The following is a 24,047-nucleotide window of genomic DNA, read 5'->3' as shown; positions in this document are numbered from 1 at the left end:
CTGAAAAGTACAGATGTAACTCTCCAAGCAGAGAATTCGTAGGATCCTAGATGCAATGCTTCTTAAACCACAGCACGATCTGAGAAAAAAACGATTTTGTTCTCTACTGCCTGCCATTTTCCTAATTTCCACGAAAAAATGGCTGCTAAGACAAAATTTAATTACAAATCATATGAAATTGTTGATATTGCAAAACAAGTCAAGAAAAGTTGTCTACGTGCCTCCCTTTTCATGCATAACCAAATCGTCTAATTGCATTCAAACTCTTAATTCGCGAGCTGACGTATTTTGCGTTGCTACATACGTGGAAATTAGTTTGGCCTTGCATAGCTGGAGAGGACAGCTCCTGGTGTATGACATGAAGATTACGAGCAAAGGTTGCCAAAGAAGAGGGAAGTTGTTCATGCAGACACAGCATCCCCACACTCTGTCGACTGTAGCTGTCCATCAGAGTGAAAACGCAACCCTGTTGAAGTCAAGTAAAATGTCTGATTCGAATGATACCGTTGATAAAATCAAAACCTACCCCTGTACTAAATTGTTTTACCATTCTCTACTTAGATTTCGTTTTCATCATATCTTTGCATTGATTCCTCACATGTCACCACTGTGGAATCGTCCGTTTGAAAGAAAACTGTTTATCACAGTTCTAATATTGCAATAATTTACTTGATCTCGCGAGTTCTCGTTCCGAACCTTTTCGTTCTCAAAAAACGTTCAATCAGTTATGAAAAAATGGCATCCGAAAATATTTCAACCGGCCGGCAGGACCTCAAAATTGTTGTTGGAAAATTCAGATGATCTTTTAAGTAAAAATGGAACCTCTTCTCGGGGAGTGAGGGGTGCTAGAAACCGTTACTCAAACAACCGACTAAACGTCGGAAGAATTGCTCTCGAACGACTAGTGGGAGCTCTAATCAATTGCAGCCTGCTTCAGTCGGGGGGGGGGGGGGGGAGCCTAAACGGGACTAAGAAGTGGGCTTCAAATAACCACATTAGAGGTTAACATATACCACTATTAAGATTTACTAGCAGGCCCGCAAAAGCATCACAAGAAAATCATTTAAAAGAAAAGATAGGTTAAAAAATCAGTTTTTTTTTGCACCACCTGGGGCTGGAAGCTATGCTCCTCGTTCAAAAGCAATGGGTATTACGTTTCGTTACCGATGTGTTTGGTTTGTGTATATTACCCTATGTGTCAACAGTTTTCTGTCCAACCACGTTTTCTGCTTTACCATTTTGCATATTTAAGGAGCGCTAAGACTTGTACAGATAACGATATTCTACATGGTGGCATAGTGTAACTCATGTTCTACATAAGGCTGCATGTTTAAGGAGCGTCTATAACATGCGATGATACGGAGCCTAAACATGCGAAAGAAAAAAGAGAGAAGAAAGAAACGAAAGAGAAAAGACAGAGGAAAGAGAGAAAAGGAATGCAAAAAAAGAACAGGAGAGATAAACAAAAGAGAGAAAAGGAGAGAAAAAAAAAGAAAAAAAAGACAGAAACGAAACACAAAAAAGACAAATGAAAGTGCGAAAAGAGAAAGAGAAACGAAAACAAAAGAAAACCAAGACAGAAAAGAAAAAGAGAAAAGAAAGAGTAAAGAAAGGGAGAATAGAAATAGAGAAACGAAAGACAGAAATGAAAGAAAAGAAGCAAAAAAGAGGAAAGCAAAAGAGAAAATAGAGAAAAGCAAGAGAAAGGGAGAGAAGACAGAAAAAGAAATGCAGAAAAGGAACAGGAAAAGAGAGAAAAGAAAAACACTAGAAAAAGATAGAGAAAAGCAATAAAGAAAAAAGAAAAGCAAAGAAAAGAGAGAAAGAGAAAAGAAAAAAACGGAGAGAAAAAAGATAGGAAAAAACAGAAAAGAAACTATACACAGAAAAGAGAAAGAAACGAAAGAAAGAAGAAAGAAAGAAAACGAAAGGCAGAAGAAAAAGAAGGGAAAAGACAAAATAAAAGAAACAACAGAAAAAAGAAAAGCAGAAAAGAAGAACAGAAAAAACAGGAAAGAAAAAAGAGACAAAAGAGACGAAAACGACAGAAAAGAGAGAAAAGCAAGACACAAAACAAAGCGAAAAAAGAAAGAATAAAGGCAGAAAAAAACGCCAGAGAAACGAAAAACAGAAAGGAAAGAGAAAAGAAAACCTCAAGAAAAAACAAAAGAGAGGAGTCAAAGAGGAACAAAAGAGAGAATGAGACAGAAAGGCAATAAGAGAACAGAAGAGAAAAATAGAAGAATGAAAAAAATGAGAAGAAACAAAAACGAGAAAGGCAGAAAAAAGAAAAGAAAAAGAGAGAAGAAACGAAAGAGAAAAGTAAGCAAAGAGAATAGAGCAGAAAAGAGCGATGGAAAAAAGAGACGACAGAAACAAAGGACAAAAGAGTTAAAAGCGATGAAAGAGAAAACCAAGTGAGAGAAGAAAGACAGAAAAGAAAGCGAAAATCAAGAGATAAAAAGAAAGAAAGAAAGGAGAAAAGAAAGCGAAAAGAAGGAGAGAAACGAAATAAAAAAGAGACTGAAGACAAAGACTGAAAGGATAGAGAAAAAACAAGAGAGATAAGAAAAGAAAAACGACAGAAAAAAAAGGCAGACAAAGAATGAAAAAGAAAATACAAAAAAGAAGAGAAACAGAGAAATGAAAGCGAAAAAGCAATTCTGAATATGAAAGAAAAGCAGGAGAGAAATGAAAAAAAGAAAAAGAAAGGCAGAAAAGAATGAGATAGAGAGAAAAGAATGAAACAATAGAAAAAAGAATTGCTTAAAAGAACAAAGAAGAAAAAAAAAAGAAAAGAAGGACGGAAACGAAGGACAGCAAAGAAAGTGAAAAGCATGACAGTAAAGAGAGAGAACGAAGAAGAAGGGCAGAAAAAAAGAGAAAAGCAAGAGATAAAGAGAAAAGAGAAGGAAAAGAGAAAATAACAAAAACAAAAAACCTAAAAGAGGAAGGGGAAAGAAAGGTAAAAAACAAAAAAAAGAATAGAAGGTGAAAAAAGGAGAAAATAAACAAACAAAAAAAAAGAAGACAGGCAGCAAAAGAAGAAGGGCAGAAAAGCAAAAGCCAAAAGAACACAAAACAAAGAGGGAAAAGAAATAGAAGAGCAAAGAAATACAGAATCGAAAGACAGGAAAGAAAACCAAGAGAAAAATGAAAGAGAAAAGAAAGACAGCAAAGAAAGAGCAAAGAAGAAGATAAAAAGATAGATGAAAACGAAAGAGAAAAGGAAGCGAAAAAAAGAGAAAAGGAGAAAAAAGACAGAAAATGTAGAAAGGCAGCGAAACGAAAAAAAAATACAAAGATGAAGAAAGTAGAGAAAGCGAGAAAGAATGAGAATTGAAAAGAATAGAGAAAGGAGAAAGAGAAAAGCGAGAAAGGTAGATATAAAAGACAGAAAAGAAAGAGAAAACGAAACGACACAGAGAAAAGAGACAAACGAAAGATAGAGAAAGAAGAAAGAGAAAAGAAAGAAAAGGCAGAAGAAACTCAGAACAGAAAGAGAAAAGCAAGAGAAAGAAAAAAGGGACAGGAAAGCAAAAAGAACGAGAAACTGAAGAAGAAAATGAAAAAGAAGAACCAAAGAGAGAAGAATTAGAAAGAGGCAAAAAAAGAAAAAGAATAGAAGAGAAAGAAAAAAACAAAGAAACAAAAGAGAGAAGAAAGGCAGAAAAAAGAACAGAAAAGAGAAAAGAAAAGGAGAGAAAATAAAGAGATAAAGAGAAAGACAGGGAGCAAAGAGGAAAAAAAGCGAAAAGACAGAAAGAAGCAAAAACGAAGAGAGACAGAAAAGAACGAGAAAGGAACGAGGGAGAGAGAGAGAGAGAGAGAAGAGAAAACAGAAAAGAGAAGACAGAAACTAAAAAAAATACAAAGAAGATAAGGAGAGAAAACAAAGCGAGAAAACGCAATCAGAGAAGAACGAGAAAAGAGAAAAACAGAAATGAGAGCGAGAAAAAAAGAAGAAAAAGATAAAAGAAAGGCAGAAGAAGAGAAAAAAGAGAACAGAAAAAAGACAAAAGACAGAAAAGAAAGAAAAGCAAGAGAGAAAAATAAGAGAAAAGAAAGAGAGAAAAGCAAGAGAAAAAGAAGGAATCAAAAGAGAGGAAAGGCAGAAAAAAGAAGGACAGAAGGACAAGAAAAAAGAGAAAGAGCAAAAGAAAGACAACAACTAAAGACAGAAAGAACGAGAGGATTAGAAAAAAAGGCAAAGAAGTAATAGAAAAAGTAATGAGAGCGAGAAAAAAAGAGATGAAAGAAGGCAGAAGAGAAAAAAGAGAACAGAAAAGAGACAAAAGACGGAAAGAAAGACAACAGCAAGAGCGAAAAGAAAAACAAAAAAGGCAGAAAAGAAAGACAGAAAAAAAAGAGAGAAAAAGAAAGACAGAAACGAAAGACAGAAAAGAGAGAAGGGAGAAAATGAGAAAGAACGAGAAACTGAAGTGAGGAACGAGAGAGAACAACAAAAGAGGGCAAAAAGAATGAGAAAGGCAGAAAAAAGAACAGCAAAGAAAGACGGAAGAGAAAAAGACAAAACAGAGACCAAAGAAAGACAGACAGGAAATACTGAAAAGAGAGAGCAGCAAGACAGAAAAGCACGAGATAAACAAAAGAGAAAAAAGATAGAAGACAATAGACAGACAGGAGAAAACAAGAAAAAAAGAATAGAAAGGGAAAAGCAAGAGAAAGAACAAGAGAAGGATTAGAACAAAAGGCAAAAAAGAATAGAAAAAAAGAACTTAAGGAAAAAAACAGAACAAAAGAGAGAAAGGCAGAAAAGAGAATGAAGAGATAATCGAAAGAGAAAAGAAATAAGAGAATAGGCAGACAGACGAAAACACCAAAAAAATCGAATCGAAGGAAAAAAGAAAGAAACAATTAAAAGACAAAGGAATAACAAAAAAAGGAAAAGCAGGAGAGAAAAGAAAGACAGAAAAACCAACAGAGAAACGAACGACTGAAAAGAAAGAGAAAAGCAAAAGAGAAGAGCACAAAGGAAAAAAAGATACTAGAAACTATAGACAAGCGGAAGAGGAACAAAGAGATAAAGAAAGAGAAAAAGAAAGACAGATAAAAAGAACAGAAAACAAAGCGAGAGAAATAGAGAAAAGAAAGATAGAAAAGAAAAAGACAAAAGAGAACAAAGACAGAAAAGGAGCACAGAAAACAAAGGAAAATGAAAGAGAGAAAAGATACAGAAAATGACAAAAGAAAGAGAAAAGAAATCGCAACAATCTTTGTTGACAATTTAAAAACGCTACACAAAATCTTGACCATGTTGCACTTCTATCTAGGTAATTCAAATTTCTTTATCATTTTTTATCCTTTAAATGAACGATTTTTCATCTTCGATTTCATTTCGGACTTTTACTTAAAGAATCTTTATTCTGTCAATATCTGTGATGCATCGCAAACGTCATTCAAGGAATGTTTTCGTGTGACAAATTTTTCGGTGATGGAATTAATTTTTATAAGCAGGTTTTAAATCATTGACCTATTTTTGCATCCCCAATTTTTCGGTCGTTGACCTTTTTGGCACAGGCAGGTTCTCGGACTTGGGCAGCTTTTTGGTCAATGACCTATTTTTGCATCCATGGGTAATCATTCATTGACCTTTACGACATAGGTAGCTTTTAAGTCATTGACCTATTTTTGCATCCGCAGATTTTCGGTCGTTGACCTTTTCGGCACAGGCAGCTTTTCGGACATTGGCATCTTCGGTCAATGACCTTTTTTTTGCATCCACGGCTAATCAGTCATTGACCTTTACGGCATAAGTAGCCTTTCGGTCAAAGAGTATTCAGGCAATAGCAAGCATGCATGCAAAACGATTTGGCGCATGGTGTTTTGGAGAAAAGAATGAAACAATAGAAAAAAGAATTGCTTAAAAGAACAAAGAAGAAAAAAAAACAAAGAAAAGAAGGACGGAAACGAAGGACAGCAAAGAAAGTGAAAAGCATGACAGAAAAGAGAGAGAACGAAGAAGAAGGGCAGAAAAAAAAGAGAAAAGCAAGAGATAAAGAGAAAACAGAAGGAAAAGAGAAAATAACAAAAACAAAAAACCTAAAAGAGGAAGGGGAAAGAAAGGTAAAAAACAAAAAAAAGAATAGAAGGTGAAAAAAGGAGAAAATAAACAAAAAAAAAAGAAGACAGGCAGCAAAAGAAGAAGGGCAGAAAAGCAAAAGCCAAAAGAACACAAAACAAAGAGGGAAAAGAAATAGAAGAGCAAAGAAATACAGAATCGAAAGACAGGAAAGAAAACCAAGAGAAAAATGAAAGAGAAAAGAAAGACAGCAAAGAAAGAGCAAAGAAGAAGATAAAAAGATAGATGAAAACGAAAGAGAAAAGGAAGCGAAAAAAAGAGAAAAGGAGAAAAAAGACAGAAAATGTAGAAAGGCAGCGAAACGAAAAAAAAATACAAAGATGAAGAAAGTAGAGAAAGCGAGAAAGAATGAGAATTGAAAAGAATAGAGAAGGGAGAAAGAGAAAAGCAAGAGAGAAAGGTAGATATAAAAGACAGAAAAGAAAGAGAAAACGAAACGACACAGAGAAAAGAGACAAACGAAAGATAGAGAAAGAAGAAAGAGAAAAGAAAGAAAAGGCAGAAGAAACTCAGAACAGAAAGAGAAAAGCAAGAGAAAGAAAAAAGGGACAGGAAAGCAAAAAGAACGAGAAACTGAAGAAGAAAATGAAAAAGAAGAACCAAAGAGAGAAGAATTAGAAAGAGGCAAAAAAAGAAAAAGAATAGAAGAGAAAGAAAAAAACAAAGAAACAAAAGAGAGAAGAAAGGCAGAAAAAAGAACAGAAAAGAGAAAAGAAAAGGAGAGAAAATAAAGAGATAAAGAGAAAGACAGGGAGCAAAGAGGAAAAAAAAGCGAAAAGACAGAAAGAAGCAAAAACGAAGAGAGACAGAAAAGAACGAGAAAGGAACGAGGGAGAGAGAGAGAGAGAGAGAAGAGAAAACAGAAAAGAGAAGACAGAAACTAAAAAAAATACAGAGAAGATAAGGAGAGAAAACAAAGCGAGAAAACGCAATCAGAGAAGAACGAGAAAAGAGAAAAACAGAAATGAGAGCGAGAAAAAAAGAAGAAAAAGATAAAAGAAAGGCAGAAGAAGAGAAAAAAGAGAACAGAAGAAAGACAAAAGGCAGAAAAGAAAGAAAAGCAAGAGAGAAAAATAAGAGAGAAAAGAGAGAAAAGCAAGAGAAAAAGAAAGAATCAAAAGAGAGGAAAGGCAGAAAAAAGAAGGACAGAAGGACAAGAAAAAAGAGAGCAAAAGAAAGACAACAACTAAAGACAGAAAGAACGAGAGAAGGATTAGAAAAAAAAGGCAAAGAAGTAATAGAAAAAGAAATGAGAGCGAGAAAAAAAGAGATGAAAGAAGGCAGAAGAGAAAAAAGAGAACAGAAAAGAGACGAAAGACGGAAAGAAAGACAAAAGCAAGAGCGAAAAGAAAAACAAAAAAGGCAGAAAAGAAAGACAGAAAAAAAAAGAGAAAAAGAAAGGCAGAAACGAAAGACAGAAAAGAAAGAGAGAAGGGAGAAAATGAGAAAGAACGAGAAACTGAAGAGAGGAACGAGAGAGAACAACAAAAGAGGGCAAAAAGAATGAGAAAGGCAGAAAAAAGAACAGCAAAGAAAGACGGAAGAGAAAAAGACAAAACAGAGACCAAAGAAAGACAGACAGGAAATACTGAAAAGAGAGAGAAGCAAGACAGAAAAGCACGAGATAAACAAAAGAGAAAAAAGATAGAAGACAAAAGACAGACAGGAGAAAACAAGAAAAAAAGAATAGAAAGGGAAAAGCAAGCGAAAGAACAAGAGAAGGATTAGAACAAAAGGCAAAAAAGAATAGAAAAAAAGAACTTAAGGAAAAAAACAGAACAAAAGAGAAGAAAGGCAGAAAAGAGAATGAAGAGATAATCGAAAGAGAAAAGAGATAAGAGAATAGGCAGACAGACGAAAACACCAAAAAAATCGAATCGAAGGAAAAAAGAAAGAAACAATTAAAAGACAAAGGAAAAACAAAAAAAAGGAAAAGCAGGAGAGAAAAGAAAGACAGAAAAACCGACAGAGAAACGAACGACTGAAAAGAAAGAGAAAAGCAAAAGAGAAGAGCACAAAGGAAAAAAAGATACGAGAAACTATAGACAAGCGGAAGAGGAACAAAGAGATAAAGAAAGAGAAAAAGAAAGACAGATAAAAAGAACAGAAAACAAAGCGAGAGAAATAGAGAAAAGAAAGATAGAAAAGAAAAAGACAAAAGAGAACAAAGACAGAAAAGGAGCACAGAAAACAAAGAAAGGAAAATGAAAGAGAGAAAAGATAAGAAAAAGAGAAAAGAAAAAGAAAGAATCAAAAGAGAGGAAAGGCAGAAAAAAGAAGGACAGAAGGACAAGAAAAAAGAGAGCAAAAGAAAGACAACAACTAAAGACAGAAAGAACGAGAGAAGGATTAGAAAAAAAGGCAAAGAAGTAAAAGAAAAAGAAATGAGAGCGAGAAAAAAAAGAGATTAAAGAAGGCAGAAGAGAAAAAGAGAACAGAAAAGAGACGAAAGACGGAAAGAAAGACAAAAGCAAGAGCGAAAAGAAAAACAAAAGAGGCAGAAAAGAAAGACAGAAAAAAAAGAGAAAAAGAAAGGCAGAAACGAAAGACAGAAAAGAAAGAGAGAAGGGAGAAAATGAGAAAGAACGAGAAACTGAAGAGAGCAACGAGAGAGAACAACAAAAGAGGGCAAAAAGAATGAGAAAGGCAGAAAAAAGAACAGCAAAGAAAGACGGAAGAGAAAAAGACAAAACAGAGACCAAAGAAAGACAGACAGGAAATACTGAAAAGAGAGAGAAGCAAGACAGAAAAGCACGAGATAAACAAAAGAGAAAAAAGATAGAAGACAATAGACAGACAGGAGAAAACAAGAAAGAATAGAAAGGGAAAAGCAAGAGAAAGAACAAGAGAAGGATTAGAACAAAAGGCAAAAAAGAATAGAAAAAAGAACTTAAGGAAAAAAACAGAACAAAAGAGAGAAGAAAGGCAGAAAAGAGAATGAAGAGATAATCGAAAGAGAAGAGAAATAAGAGAATAGGCAGACAGACGAAAACACCAAAAAAATCGAATCGAAGGAAAAAAGAAAGAAACAATTAAAAGACAAAGGAAAAACAAAAAAAAAGGAAAAGCAGGAGAGAAAAGAAAGACAGAAAAACCGACAGAGAAACGAACGACTGAAAAGAAAGAGAAAAGCAAAAGAGAAGAGCACAAAGGAAAAAAAGATACGAGAAACTATAGAGAAGCGGAAGAGGAACAAAGAGATAAAGAAAGAGAAAAAGAAAGACAGATAAAAAGAACAGAAAACAAAGCGAGAGAAATAGAGAAAAGAAAGATAGAAAAGAAAAAGACAAAAGAGAACAAAGACAGAAAAGGAGCACAGAAAACAAAGAAAGGAAAATGAAAGAGAGAAAAGATACAGAAAATGACAAAAGAAAGAGAAAAGAAATCGCAACAATCTTTGTTGACAATTTAAAAACGCTACACAAAATCTTGACCATGTTGCACTTCTATCTAGGTAATTCAAATTTCTTTATCATTTTTTATCCTTTAAATGAACGATTTTTCATCTTCGATTTCATTTCGGACTTTTACTTAAAGAATCTTTATTCTGTCAATATCTGTGATGCATCGCAAACGTCATTCAAGGAATGTTTTCGTGTGACAAATTTTTCGGTGATGGAATAAATTTTTATAAGCAGGTTTTAAATCATTGACCTATTTTTGCATCCCCAATTTTTCGGTCGTTGACCTTTTTGGCACAGGCAGGTTCTCGGACTTGGGCAGCTTTTTGGTCAATGACCTATTTTTGCATCCATGGGTAATCATTCATTGACCTTTACGACATAGGTAGCTTTTAAGTCATTGACCTATTTTTGCATCCGCAGATTTTCGGTCGTTGACCTTTTCGGCACAGGCAGCTTTTCGGACATTGGCATCTTCGGTCAATGACCTTTTTTTTGCATCCACGGCTAATCAGTCATTGACCTTTACGGCATAAGTAGCCTTTCGGTCAAAGAGTATTCAGGCAATAGCAAGCATGCATGCAAAACGATTTGGCGCATGGTGTTCAGTGGCTCTCTGTCCACGTTGAATTAATAGATTCTTAACAGCAAGGGATTTAGCCTAGTGGTTTGAGAACGTTTTTATACCCTGATCGAACTCAACAGACCCCGGTTCGAATCCACCTCGCAGCGCTCAAAATGCATGCAAAACGCTAGGCTGCATGTTTAAGGGACGCTAAAACATGTGAAGATTAGGAGCTTAAACATGGTGACATAGCATTCGAGTTAGAATTAATATATAGATAGTGAAAATGACACCAGTTTCGGCGCACTTTTCATTTGACTTTTAGTAATTAATTGCAGCCAATGAGTTGAACTGCTTGAAATTGTGATTGAGAGGGAATTTTAGATCACGCAAAAAGTCAGGGGCGTAAAGGTCACTCGAAAAGTCAAAACGGTCAAGCGAAAATTTGCATAAAAAAGACACACACGTTTACAATAATTGCTTCTCTACGAGAGCAATTAAAAATTCACGAGTTTGGGTACCTGTCGCTGTTTGAGGTCGTACCCGATTCCCTGAGCCCTACACATTTGGAAGAATACAGAGTAATGGACCACACTTAGATTCGAGTGGAAAAGACGACTGCTCAACACTGCGTATCTGTTAGGGTTGAACTCCTAAAACAAAACACCAAACATTGAGTTGACAAAACATTGAGAAGACAAAAATCATGTCACAAAATATGGTTTTATCGGTTGAATAAAATGACAACACAGCAGCGCTTCTTTCAGGCATTAATATTCTAGCAGTTTGAATCTGACTATCACGCTGAATGCGTGAACAACTATTTGTATCAAGTTCGCCAATAATTTTGGGCAAAAAATATTACAAATTTTGAATTAAATTTATTTTCGACTGCCACCTTTCGATACATCAGGTTGCTAAAGACTTTATTCAATTCGTTTTATTCTTTTCACTAAACTTTTGCACTTTAAGAGCAGACTTCATTTTTTTATATAAAAAGTCGTTTTTTTTTCTATATACTGAGACGAAATAGAATACAGATCAAAATCTGAAGTACTTTTTCCTCCCTCCTCCGTCTGCGATGCTTGCTGGGCGCTCTGTTAGGTGGCTCGCTCACAGTCAATGTGGAATACTCTGGGTCAAACACAGCATTGGACACATACTTGGTGAGATTGGTCATGGACAGCTGGTCACTGTAGCCCAGGTTCAAGTCAATTGCCCACAAAACCTTCAAAATAGAATCCATTAAAAATGCCTCTTTTGCTCATCAAATAGTCGTTTATTAAGCTCGGTAAATTTTATCTACAGAATTCTGATTGGATTAAAATCAAAAAGATGGTGAGAATTAAATTCCATGAAGTCCGTTTGGTTACAATCCATTAGTTATCTCGATTTCACAGATCAGGACTTCGGTAGGATGACAGATTAAAGACACAGAGGTGTATGTAATGTATCTTCCCTGAGATCCATTTTGTAATAACCGACACTTAATATTTAGGTTCTTTAAATTTAGACCAACCGATGTTGATTTCACACCTGGTTTTCAGATTTTAATTTTTGAATGGCAAGTAAAAATTACTAATTTAAGAGCGGGTAGAAAGATTAATCTTAATTTCTTTTTCTTATAATTATATAGTTCATAGCAAAAGTTGTTTCTTTAATAATCATTAATGCTTTTATATTTCAGGTCTTCGGATGTCCTGTTGGTTTAGTGGGTGTCTTAGTGGTTCTACCCTATTGCTTTCTTCAAAACAATCTGCACTACAACTTTCAATTAGCTTCTATTTCCTCCTTCTGTCTTTCTTCTCTAATGTAAGTAATCTATTGAATATTTCATCCAATCATAGCACTACAAAATATTATTTAAGAGTCACAAATTATTTGTTCTTGGATTAATTTTATTGGTTAAAATTTGTCCATGACACTGCGCTACTAAATGAAATTGCATACTTCAGTTAAAATTATCTATTAAAACTTTGAGTCCTCAGCCAATATATAAAAGGTATCTTCATGCTTAAGCTTTAGTTAAATTAATTGTTTTTCAATTGGAGAGCGATCTGTTCACAAAGTGAACTAACTGTGTTGGTACTAGGTCCTTCATATTTAGGTGCCATTGGCAGAATTCTCTCATTAAATATCTGTTCGCTTAATACGAAGTTTCGTCGCATGAATTCCTCATCATTTTGCAGTTTCAAAATCTGCATTTCTGCCTCCGATACCACCAATACTGGTCGGGCCATTACTTTTTGTGTTCCAAAAATTATCAGCATGGGGTTTTGATACTTCTTGTATTTAGTGCACAAATAACCACTTAGAAACTGTAATCCAATGGAAAACAGAAAAGAAATAAATCAAATCAAAATCGTTGTGCCATGTAGAACTCGCTGTGAATCTGTTTCGGAGACTTGGTCGAATAGTTGTCATATCAAGAATAATTGGTTCTGTTAGCTTGTCCAGTTTTTGAAATGATTTTCGATGATAATCAGGTACTGTTGCAAGCTTAAGTTGAACTTTCTCAATCATTTGTTCACGCGCTTGAGTTATAGTCGAAATGTGTGGCATCTCATTAAGAGATGGAATCTTTGAAAACAAGTGTTGCAGCGGATCTGTTAAATTAACGTCAATTCGAATTGCTGTATCATTACGACAGGAGAAGATATCGGCGCGGATTTCCATAAAGCGTGTTTCAATCTTGGTACCACATTCCAATTCAATCACACAGGTTTTGCAACCTGGCAAACGTTTCCTTTTCAACGGATCATTATTACGCATTTCACTCATGAACATGTCGAATTGATCCGATGCTGAAGTTATCAGCCATTTTCCATTTCCTAAGTTCTTTGCCTTTTCTTTCACTGGAAGCTTAACCGTATTGATATTGCAGTTTTGCAATGCAGCAAATTGATTTCCAATAAGAAGAGCGCCTAAGCACGTGTCTTCGGCGGTCTCCAAAGAGAAACCATTTGTACATACGGAGAAGCTGCTTGATCCTATACACGCATCTATCTCTGGTTGAGAGAGTAAGGCAATTCTTCGCGTCGACTCGGCTATAGCAACATACTCGGCTTCTGTTTCATATTGGGATGCATATCCGTTCGTATCGTTAGTTGGCATCGGAATAGTTATTGCCCTGTACAAGTTCAGTGCTGTAGATCCTGATGCAAACGGTATTGCTAGTCGAAAAACCATTCCATAATCAGTAACAACAACATTTGTAAGAAGTCTTGTTTCGTAGTATGTTAAAATTTGGGATGGCGGAATTGCCAATGTTAGTCTGTCATTTGCTTTTGTCTGGTGAGTTGCAACTGATTCCAATATTTTGTTTAGAACACCTTTTGGAACAAGTGTCATAGGCACAAGTTTATCGATCATTGTCATGACTGAATCCAAAATTGTCAATCTATAGGCATATGTTGCTATTCTGTAGCTTTTTATTTCACCGTTGAGTGCTAAGAGTGTACTTGCCAGATTGATTTGTAATTTAAGTTTTTGATCACGTGAATAAAAGTATTGAGTACAAGCCATAAGCTTACGAGAATTTGATTGAATTACCTTGATGGCATCGTTCAAGGCTTGAGCATGCTTTTCCTGTGTGTTTATTATTTGTTTTTCCGTTGATTTGATGTCTTTTAACTGCGATGCGACAATGAAGAATTTATCCTCAATATCGCTTTTCACTTCCATCCATTGGTAATCATTTTGTTCGATCTTTTCTAAGGCGTAATCGATATCGTCTCGATTACGACTGCTGCCTCCGCATCCACCAAAAATACTACCAATGGAACAAGCAATTCCGGCACCTGCAGTCAGAGCCGTCAGCGCGCCAAATGCTATTAGCGGAGCTGCTCGTTTTTCTCTCCTGTTTGTTTCATTTGTTAGCAATGTGTCAGAAACTTCTTTTCGTAAGTTAGTTAAATCCAAGCGGGCAAGTTGTAATTGTTCTGATGTAAATTTTGATAAGTGTTTGAAGTCCAACAGTTTTTCGTTTGTGTTCATAAAGGTCAAGTTACATACGAATTGATATTTTTGCCACGATTGTTCCAAAATATCAGAAATGTTCTGCAATTCAATTTCTAGATTTTCAGGTAATTTAGGAAAGGGCACCAAAAATTCAACATTAACAAACTTCTCTGCTAAAAGCAATTTTTGTCGATACACAAATTCTATTCCATTTAATGTTACTTTTTCGTGTTCTGCAATTTTTGACTTGATAATATAAGCCAAATTATAAAACAATTTATACTGAACAGCTGCATGATAACTCTAATTTTGTAATCCCAAGAGAAGATTAAGAGATTAAAGAAGGCAGGACTTATTTTGTCGCTACAGTTGGCCAGACGGTAACAATTATTGAGCCTGCGGAAAAGTAAGGAGAAATTTAATGCCACATTAAGATGATAAAAAGAAATATTTTATTTTGCCTAGAAAGGCATAATGCCTCTCAATATCTCGGGGAGTCTAAGTAAACTCATTGACTTTTTATTGTCTTAAGTAAGGTTTGAGGGCTCAAATTTTTAATAGAAATTCGCCGGGAGTTGTTTTCAAAGTAATGAAAATTTAATCAAGCTGTATGTAAATTTGTTCAACCATTTTTATGTGTCTGATAGTTAGGGGCTTTTTGTTGACGTCAGAAGCAATAATTTTTGTAATAATTTAGTGCAATTTTCTTTTCAGGTTTAATTTTAGCTCGTCAGCTAAGTATAAGTATAAATTCAAAATCAACAACTAAACAGGTAAACGTTTTTAAGATAAATCATGTTTAACATCATCATAATGTCATTTCTAATCGGGTGTTGTGGCGGATGTTATAATATCAGTTATGACTTGGATACTGAGGTGCTCTGTTGTGAGAGCAAGATGACATTTATTGAAAATGGCATAGTATCTTACGAATCGGAGAATGTTGGCTATCCTTGTGGAGATAATGGCAGTATGGAGTATGAAGTAAATGAAAGCAGTTCGGTTGTGTTCTGGGTCATTGTACTATGCATAAGTTTCTGCATGGGATTTATATGTTACCCATTGGTTATTTTTCTAATAATTAAGTTCTTTTATTAGAAATTAAGTTTATCTAACTTGGACCCTTTTTTTAAGATATAATGTCAGTACCGCGATCAAAAATTTCGAAAAGTAATATCGACTGTGATATAAGAATGTTTGCGGACGAGTATTTCAATCATGAAAAATTAAGAAGTTTGGGCTGGCTATCGGTACCAGTAATTGACGTTGAAAAATCTGATAATTGGCTCACTGCTACGAGTAAATTAATATCGGCAGGATACACTGATTACGTAGAAAATGACTGGGTTGTAAAGCCGATAGCATTGAGAAACCACAATTTGTTTTCACTAAACTCGACCTTTTTGGATTTTGTGAAAAACGTTACTGCAGAGTCAGAATTTGTTCAACATTGCGATCGTAATTTCAATCTGCCTTCATCTGTAGTTAAAGGTGGACGAGAATCTCGTTTATATGGAAAGCAGTTCTGTCCCAGTAAAGCAGTGAATGATGCGTCTTGGTGTTATTCTTTTTCAATGAAAGATTTAGTTATTTGTAACATTCCATCATGTGTAAAGCAAACAAAATTAGACGCATTGCTTCAATTTAAAAGCTGGTGGACTGACGGTCACATCGAGACCGGAGGTGAAGAGTCAATATCAGTTACTCCTATTGGGAGTAAGTTATTTCTAATTAGTGAACGGGGAAATTTTTCTATCGATCTTGAAAGAAACATGCGTCAAGAAAGCGATTTCATGAATTTAATCAAATCTGGTCCTTCTAATCGAGTCATGCAAAACAAAGTGAGATATTACATTCCACAACCGGATTACATTTTATGCCAGCCTGGGCTCTGTGCACATTGTGTTTTAACTGCGTCAGAAGGAGTTTCAATGGTTTTTGGTTGGGAAGCTAGAAATTTATCTGGGCATAATATTCCACAGGAAACATTGCGATACTATTCTAGTGGTATTCGTCATGGGGAATATAAGCAGTTGTTAAATACATACAGTGTAGCGAGTGCACTGAAATGGAGTACTGACAATGACTCAAAGCGGAAAGTTAACAGTGGGTTGTCAGAACATTTAACAGCATTTATACAGTCAGGCGAAGTTGTTAAGTTGGGGCAAAATTTGACGGAAAAGCGTGGTAGGAAAGCGGGACTTAAGGGAGCAAGTTCAAAAAGGAAACGTAGTTTCAATTTGCCACAGCAACGGAAATGGTATACAGCAAAGCGTGTTGACGAGAAAGGTTAATATGAATAACTCATGTAATAATATCTTATGTATGTTCAGGTTGTATTGTTCAATATTTGGTTTATAAATACTTTCTTTTCCTATTTAGAGCGGTATTCAAGGCATATACAGAATTTAACATTGGAAAATGAACCAAGTACAAGTGCAGTGCATGCTGTGCAAGGGATTGTGTCTGAAAGCGAGCGGGAAGTGGGAAATGAAAATGGCGGCGGCAAAATCAAAAGAAAGAAATGACTCAATAATTGGTAAATTTTAATATTACAATTAGTAAATTAATTTCCCCCTGCGCTGTAATATTGGTTAAGTGTTGGCTATTATGTCATTGTAATCAGCGGAGGTTGTGTGTTACGACCTCGTGAGCCGATTTTTTATTTTTTTTTATTTAAGGAGATATTGGCATATTTATTAGAAATTTTGATTGAGAACATGCTAATTTCGCATGATTTTTGTTAGTTTCTCTTTGTGAAAATGAGTTCTGCAATTCAACCGTCACAATATGCCTCAAGCAATTTTAGAATAGTAGTAAAATAGCACATGCTGTATAATATAGGTCCGTATGACTTAAGAGTTATTCGTTGAAAGGAATGAGATTTTAATATATGAGATCAGACAACGATAGCTTTGCTGAAAAGCAAATTAATAACAAGGAAACTTTGAAAGTTAAAAAGTTCATTCAGAAATTTTCAAAATGGCTACATCTAGTGTAATAAAATTAAATGCCTTCATGCGTTGTATGAATACGGATGCTAAATTGAATAAAAGTTTATAAAAAGAGTTAAAATGAGATGGTTAAGTGTTGTAATTAAAAAATAATGAAGTAATGTCAAGTGCCATGGGTAATGAACTGGGTCTGCTTTCGTTGTCGCCCGTATCGTGATGTTGTATTTTGGACTTGAGGTCCGGTCATACTTTGTTCGACTGGTTTAGGTATATTTGATTTAGATGTTTGGTGTATGTCTGTTTGTTGTGATGTTGATGATGGTTGCGTTGTTACTTGACGTTCTTGTTTCTTCTGCTGTAGAATTTTAGAGAGATTCGATGGTATTGATAGCGTAGGTTCTGGTATTTTTTGTTGTGATTGTTTACTCTGTGTTGCCTGTTGTTCATTTGTGCAATTTGTTCTTGGAGAGTTTTCCTCCGGAGTTTGGAATATTGGTGATGGACTTCTTGAGGGCTCGGGTGTTGTCGGCCGTGGTGAAGCATCCAAATTGGGTGTTTCCTCGCGCGTAGGAGGGAGGACGTTCTTTTCTAGTACTGGTTCTGCTTGTTCCCGTTGAACTTTCGTGGAAATGAAAGCGGTACTACGTTTATCTATTGGAAGGTAAACCGTGTTTTCGATTTGTGAATCGAATAATTGCGGTTCTTTTATTGCCTCTGGTATTAAAGGATCTTCTTCGAAATGTGATTCATCTATATTTTCGATATCTTTAAGAGTAGTTTGTGGTTTGAATGGTTTTAAGCGTACTCTGTGTACAATTTGAGTGAAATTTGTGTTTATTTTCGAACAAGGTAGTTGCTTGAGGTTAAGACTTTTTCAACTCTATAGACTCCAACCCATTTGCACTGGAGTTTTCCGACTTTCTCATGTTCGCTTGATATCTGTGGATGTAATAACAAGCAAAATTCGTGTAATTTCAGAGGTGCTGCTTTAGCCTTTTTGTAATAGTCACGATATTTATTAAAGGATGCAATTAAGTTTTCCTTTGTTTCACCAAAAATGCTCAACATTTTAGATTGCACTTCACTAATATAGCCATACTTGCTATTAACATTTGGTAGAGTTTTGTTGTTGAAACGTAGATCAATTGGATTGATAGGTATTCTGCCATGAAAAATTAAAGACGGTGGACAACCTAGAACTGTATGAAAACTAGTGTTGTGCTGGAAAACTGCTAAGTCCACAAATTTGTGCCAGTCATGCTTTACCTGGTTTTCATATATTCTCAAATATCTCTTTAGAGGCCCATGAGATCTCTCAAGAAGTCCGATTGTTTGAGCATGTTTCAAGGTTGCGTGGTTGATTTTGATCTCTAACATTTTTGCTAATTCAGACAATAACTGTGAAGTAAAAGCAGAACCTTTATCCGTTAGTATAGCTAATGGTATGTATGAATGTCTGAGAAACCATTGCATTAGGATTTTAGCTATAACTTCCGCAGATGGTGAAGTAACAGCTTGAGCAAACATATATTTAGAAAATACATCCATCGCTGTTATAATGTATGAGTATCCCCCTGACTTTGGCAGCTGACCTACAATATCAACTTGTAAGAGGTCGCAAGGAAAGCTTGTGTTAGAGCTGACTGGGTTGAGTGGAGGGGTTAGAGTTTCATGTTTAGGTGATTTTGCTTGTAAACAGGATAAACAATTATTGATGTACACAATTAAGAATTCATTAAATCCAGGAAAATAGTATTTTTTCCTAAATTCAAGAATGGTCTTGGTGATGCCAATATGTCCCTTCAGTTTAGAGTTGTGTATTCTGTAGAGAAGTTCCTCGCGTAGGTGTTTTGGTACAACTAATTGTTTGATAAAATTTTTTCCGGTGTGGTGGAAAAATTTTCTATACAGTGTATTGTTTTCAATTAAGAGGCGGCCTATTTGTTTGTGGTATTTCTGTAAGTCATACGATGAGTACGTAGTGCAAGGTTTGACTTTATTTCTTATCCAACGCATGGCTTCTACTATGTCAGAATCTTTTTCTTGCTCATCTTCTATTTTCAGTGGCTGTAGTTTGTCGGAGACATCGAAATTGTCTAACGGGTTTTCGTGTGACATAACATTGATTGATTTTTCTGAGAAAGTTGTGAATGAGTTGATTGTCATTGCCATCTCATTATCAGTTTCTTCGATGCTTATTAACGGGATTGGCTGGAGCTCGGTAGCAGTTAGTGTTGATAATGAATTGTCTGGTATGCAAGGCGTGACATCTATCGAAATGTTTTTCATGGGTATCCTATCGGTTATTTTCAATTTCATTTTCGTTGCCGGGTTAACATGAATTCTTGAAAGGTAATCAGCAGCAGCGTTCGCTTTACCTGGTATGTGACCCAAAGTGAAGTTGAATGACAAAACATAGTCAACTGCATTCCATAGATTCCCAGGTAAAATTTTTGTTTGGAAAAATCGAGTAACACTTTTGTTATCTGATAATACAATAATTGGTTTGTTCGAAACACCCCAAATATAGTGTTCAAAGCTTTCAAATGCCAATTTAATGCTTAAAAATTCCTTCACATAAATTGAGAACTTTAGCTCTGCAGGTGAAAACAGATGAGAACCAAACGCGACTGGTGCGTAGGATTTTTCATCAGCTTTTTTCGATTGTTCGTGATAATCTTCAATCAGAAGAATGAAACCTGCTGCGTAGAAACTTGCATCACTTACAATCACAAATTGACAGTTTGGCTTAGCCATTTTCAAAGATAGTTCGCAAGCTTTTGCTAAATCGTTTTTTAGCGTACTAAGGCTTGTTTTATGTTCATCTGTAATTAAGAATTGGCTCTCTTTTCGTAAAATTCTAAAAAATGGTTGCAGTTTGATTGCAAGATTTGGTATAAATTTTTGAAAATATTGCACAAAGCCAATTAAACGTCTCGTTTGTTTTATTGTTTTTGGCATACGTATGTTGGCTAAAAATTTTTCAACTTTCTCTCTATTTGGACTTATTCCATGTTCTGTGATTGTATGACCTAAAAATTTAATTTTTTGGATGCCAAATTGACATTTTTCTATAGACAGTTTGAATCCTGATTTTTGAATACAGGCAAATATCTGTTCTAAATTTTTTATCAAGGTGATTCCGTCTTCTGCTCCACTTCCAAGGTCGTCAAAATATACGAAGCATTTGTCGGCTGCAATACAAGACTGTAAATGTTTACTGACGCAAGAGCTAAATGCAGTAGGTGATCTACTTAAACCTTGAGCAAGCCTTTTGAATGCAAACGTTCTGCCACCAAAATTGAATGCTAGAAGTTGAACGCTGAGTTCATCAGCCATCTGCATTGAGAAGTATGCTTGGCTGCAGTCCATTTTTGCAAATATTTTTTTTCCCGCCAAATGTGCTGCGGCATCAGTCATTGTTGGGATTGGGAAGTTATTGTTAGTGTAATCATGTCTGAGTAAATGATTAATTCGACGGAGATCTATTAAAATTCTTAGTTTACCTGAAGATTTCCGTTGGGCGAATATTGGTGAGGAGTATTTAGAAAAAGGCAGTGTTGTTATGATCTCATAGTATTGCATGAGTGCAAGTTCTATCAGCAACTCATCTCTCAAGTGAATCGGCGTCGATGTATTTGGAGTGTATACTGGTCGTGTATGTTCAGGTGTTAGCTTGATGAGACAATCTGTGTTTTTGCCTAAATCTAACCGATGGCGTGCGAAAATTGAATGGTATTTTACTAAGAGGTTTTGCATTTTCTGTTTTTCTTGCTGATTGAAAGCTGAATCCTTCCAATTAAATTTCTCAAGAAATTTTGCACGGCTTTCTTTGTCATGTGTTGGATTTAATTTTTCCATTCGCTTGAATGAGTGGATGGTTTCATAAATTGTTTTTTGTATTCCAGTGAGACTTGATCCGTCGGGGCAGTTTTCAGGTGTTGGAAACCATAACCCGTCGTTAAAAAATTTTTGATGCCCCTCTTTGTTTTCTTCAATTAATGAAGTAATATTATTTTGTTTTTCTAAGATTGAAGGATGAATAGGCAGTAGATATGCTGCTTGCTTTGATGTTAGTATTTGAAATTTAGCTATTCTAGTTCGGGCTGATATTGTTGTTTTTGTTGGCATCAAATTTATTATTCCAATTTTTGTTCTGCCAAGCGAATCAATCTTACTTAGTGATGACATAACACATAGTCCGGTTTTCTTTTCAAACATAACGGAGGGTTCAATTATTCCGATACTTTCTTTGACACCGTCATCACAATCAGTTATTTCACAGTCCACCACTTCTTGTTGGTTGCTATTCAGAGTAATTTTGTTCTGTGTACACAACACAAAAGTTCTCTTCCCAGTTCTGTTTGATTTACAGTCTTTGAGGCCTAGCGTGAGGTCTGGTAAGTATAAAAGACCCCTGTGTGGATGAAGTACAATATTGTTCCTTTTGAAGAAGGGGTTCCCCAATAATGGTGAGTTCATATGTTTTAAGATTAAAAAATCTTCCTCAAATTTTGAGTCTGCTATTTGAATCTCAATTGTTACAGAATGAAGTACCTCAGTTTTTTGTCCATTGGCGAGTCCCACTCTGCTTGGGAATTGATGATTAAACTTGATGATCGATTCCGGAGATAATTTTTGAATTTTTTGTAAAACTTCTTTTGGCATGGCGCTGGAGAATGCTCCAGTGTCAATTAGTAAGTCTGTATAGAATGGACCGAAATTAATTTGTATATAAAAAAGGTTATCACCATGCACTGGAACTACTTGTGAGTTTCTTGTAACTATGCTAGAGAGAAAATCACGCGGCTGAGGGGTAGTTAGTTTTTTTGATTTGAAAAGGTTGCGAATGGAATATTACCTCCGCGTTGTGCTGGCTGTCGTGCCAGGCAGTCCCTCTGCATATGGCCTGGTTGTCCGCAGATTCTACAAATGATTGCTGAGAACCTCGGTCTGAAAGCTCTCTGGTTGTTGAAGCCTCCGCGTGGTGCCCAATTGTTATTTTGGAAGCTGTATGTTTTGTTTTGAAGATGACCCCGGTAATTCCAATTTGGGTTACGCTGGGTCCAATTCTGTGAATATCTTCCTTGTCCTCGATCTCGTATTCGAGTTCTTGGATAATTTGATCTAGAATTAAATTGCATTGATTTGTCCATTCGAGACATTTGTTGTCCAATCTGTTTCTGTGTTTTACTGATGTCCCTTTGTGCTTCTACTACGGAATTAAGCACTTTTGTCAATGTATCAGTTTGAACGTTATCAACCACATTGAAAGCTGTTGACGATTCGCCGTCGGGTAAAATACTCTTAAGTACAAGGCGTTTAGAGACTTGGGAGCAGAGGGTTGCAACCGTGTCTGTATCTGGTCGCATTAACAGTTTTAGGCGAATCTGTGTAGGCATCCCGGAGATGAATGCATCTCTAATTCTTCGAGTTCGTTCACCAGATCTATCTGTGCCAGTTGCATTCGCAAAAGCGATGTTGGCAAGTTTAGTGAGATCTGTTAAGTAGTCCTCTGGTGTTTCTTTTGACTCGTCAAATTTTCTTTCTTGAAATTTCAATTTATAAAGTTCCAATTGATTTGCGCTGAAGTATCTTCGTTCCAATGCTCCAAGAGCATTATCCAATGTGTTTTTATCGCCTGGTGGTAATTCAAGAAAATAGATTAAAGCACCTCCAGTAAGATGTAATTTCAAATAGTCGACTTTGCCTACGTCTGGAACCTGTGCTAATGCAATTGAACTTTGGATTTGTTCTTTAAAGACTCTAAAATCCTCCGTAGGAGAGCCGGAAAATGGTGTAAGTTGTACCGTAGGGGCACCAGTCGACGGAGTTATACTGGCTGTTATTGCTGTTGCAATTGCTGTAGCCGCTGCCGCAACATCTGTCATTTTTGATTACACCGTCTCTTTCTTTTATGGCGAGCACGGGGTCAGAATGTGAATTGTACGATATAAATTTGTGATCAATGAAGATAGAGGTATTGGATATCCAAGTCGTCTAGATTGATGGTTTCTGTGTTTTCAAAGAAGTTTCTGTAGAAATTGAACTCAAAAGTAGTGACGAACCGAAGAATTATTAGTTGTTGCAAATTTGCATCCTCAGTAACAACTAATATTATTTGTTTCGTATCAACATGGCACAATAAAGCCAGAAATTCTAAAGTTGTTTGTTGGAAGTAGATGACTGAATTGTTTGGAATAAATAATTCGAAGGAGCCATAAATTGTGGCTTGAAACAAAGTATCTTGAAGAGTTGGAAGCATATTCTTTAAATCGTTTTTTTTCCAATGGGATTATAAATTCATTTTGTCAAGAATTTGCGCAAAGGCCAATTATCATAAAGTAAAAACGAAACGGAAGAAAGGTGTAATGAATGTTTAATTTGATTGAACTGTGTTATTGGACAGCAAGTTTATTTGATGATAAAACTTATCCAGGGACGACATAATTTTATTATATTGGAAATCAGATTTATCAACTATGAAAATACCAACGTCAGAAGTGAACAAATTTTTATGAATCAAATAAAGTTTATTTGAGGCAGGATCAATAGCGTATGAAAGTAACTGTGATCTTGTCAAATCAATTTGGAGAAATATGTAGTTGTTAATAACGTCAATAGTTTTCAAATCGGCCATAGTTGTTTTGAACCACTTTTTTCTGTCACCATCTTATAATTATATAGTTCATAGCAAAAGTTGTTTCTTTAATAATCATTAATGCTTTTATATTTCAGGTCTTCGGATGTCCTGTTGGTTTAGTGGGTGTCTTAGTGGTTCTACCCTATTGCTTTCTTCAAAACAATCTGCACTACAACTTTCAATTAGCTTCTATTTCCTCCTTCTGTCTTTCTTCTCTAATGTAAGTAATCTATTGAATATTTCATCCAATCATAGCACTACAAAATATTATTTAAGAGTCACAAATTATTTGTTCTTGGATTAATTTTATTGGTTAAAATTTGTCCATGACACTTTTCGGTATTGCTTTACTTGATTTCTGCGAGGAAAACAGTTTGATCTAATTTCTTGAAAATAATTTTATAACAAAATATGATTTGAA

General features: G+C 35.4%; 3 protein-coding genes and 1 pseudogene across 3 annotated transcripts in view; 1 reads left to right on the top strand and 3 right to left on the bottom strand.

The window, feature by feature from the left end:
* LOC142343318 (dCTP pyrophosphatase 1-like) overlaps positions 1 to 24,047 on the bottom strand; it is a 247,818-nt gene that overhangs the window by 139,580 nt on the left and 84,191 nt on the right. The window lies entirely within an intron of this gene.
* Positions 1 to 24,047, bottom strand: part of LOC142343315 (DNA polymerase delta subunit 2-like) — a 209,193-nt gene that overhangs the window by 100,955 nt on the left and 84,191 nt on the right. The gene's annotated exons all lie outside the window — the stretch shown is intronic.
* LOC142343319 (IQ domain-containing protein H-like) overlaps positions 1 to 24,047 on the bottom strand; it is a 99,330-nt gene that overhangs the window by 356 nt on the left and 74,927 nt on the right. Inside the window, exons 24-26 of the mRNA XM_075395149.1 lie at positions 11,127 to 11,297; positions 10,591 to 10,722; positions 305 to 466 (exon numbers count right to left, since the gene is read on the bottom strand). Coding sequence (XP_075251264.1) covers positions 305 to 466; positions 10,591 to 10,722; positions 11,127 to 11,297 — 465 coding nt within the window. The remainder of the gene's footprint in view (positions 1 to 304; positions 467 to 10,590; positions 10,723 to 11,126; positions 11,298 to 24,047) is intronic.
* On the top strand, positions 2,401 to 6,462 carry LOC142342354 (uncharacterized; annotated as a pseudogene).

This window comes from Convolutriloba macropyga, chromosome 7, assembly GCF_964194025.1.
Source record: "Convolutriloba macropyga chromosome 7, txConMacr16.3, whole genome shotgun sequence".
Classification (NCBI taxonomy): Eukaryota; Metazoa; Xenacoelomorpha; order Acoela; family Convolutidae; genus Convolutriloba; species Convolutriloba macropyga.
This window is presented reverse-complemented; position numbering and strand designations above follow the sequence as displayed.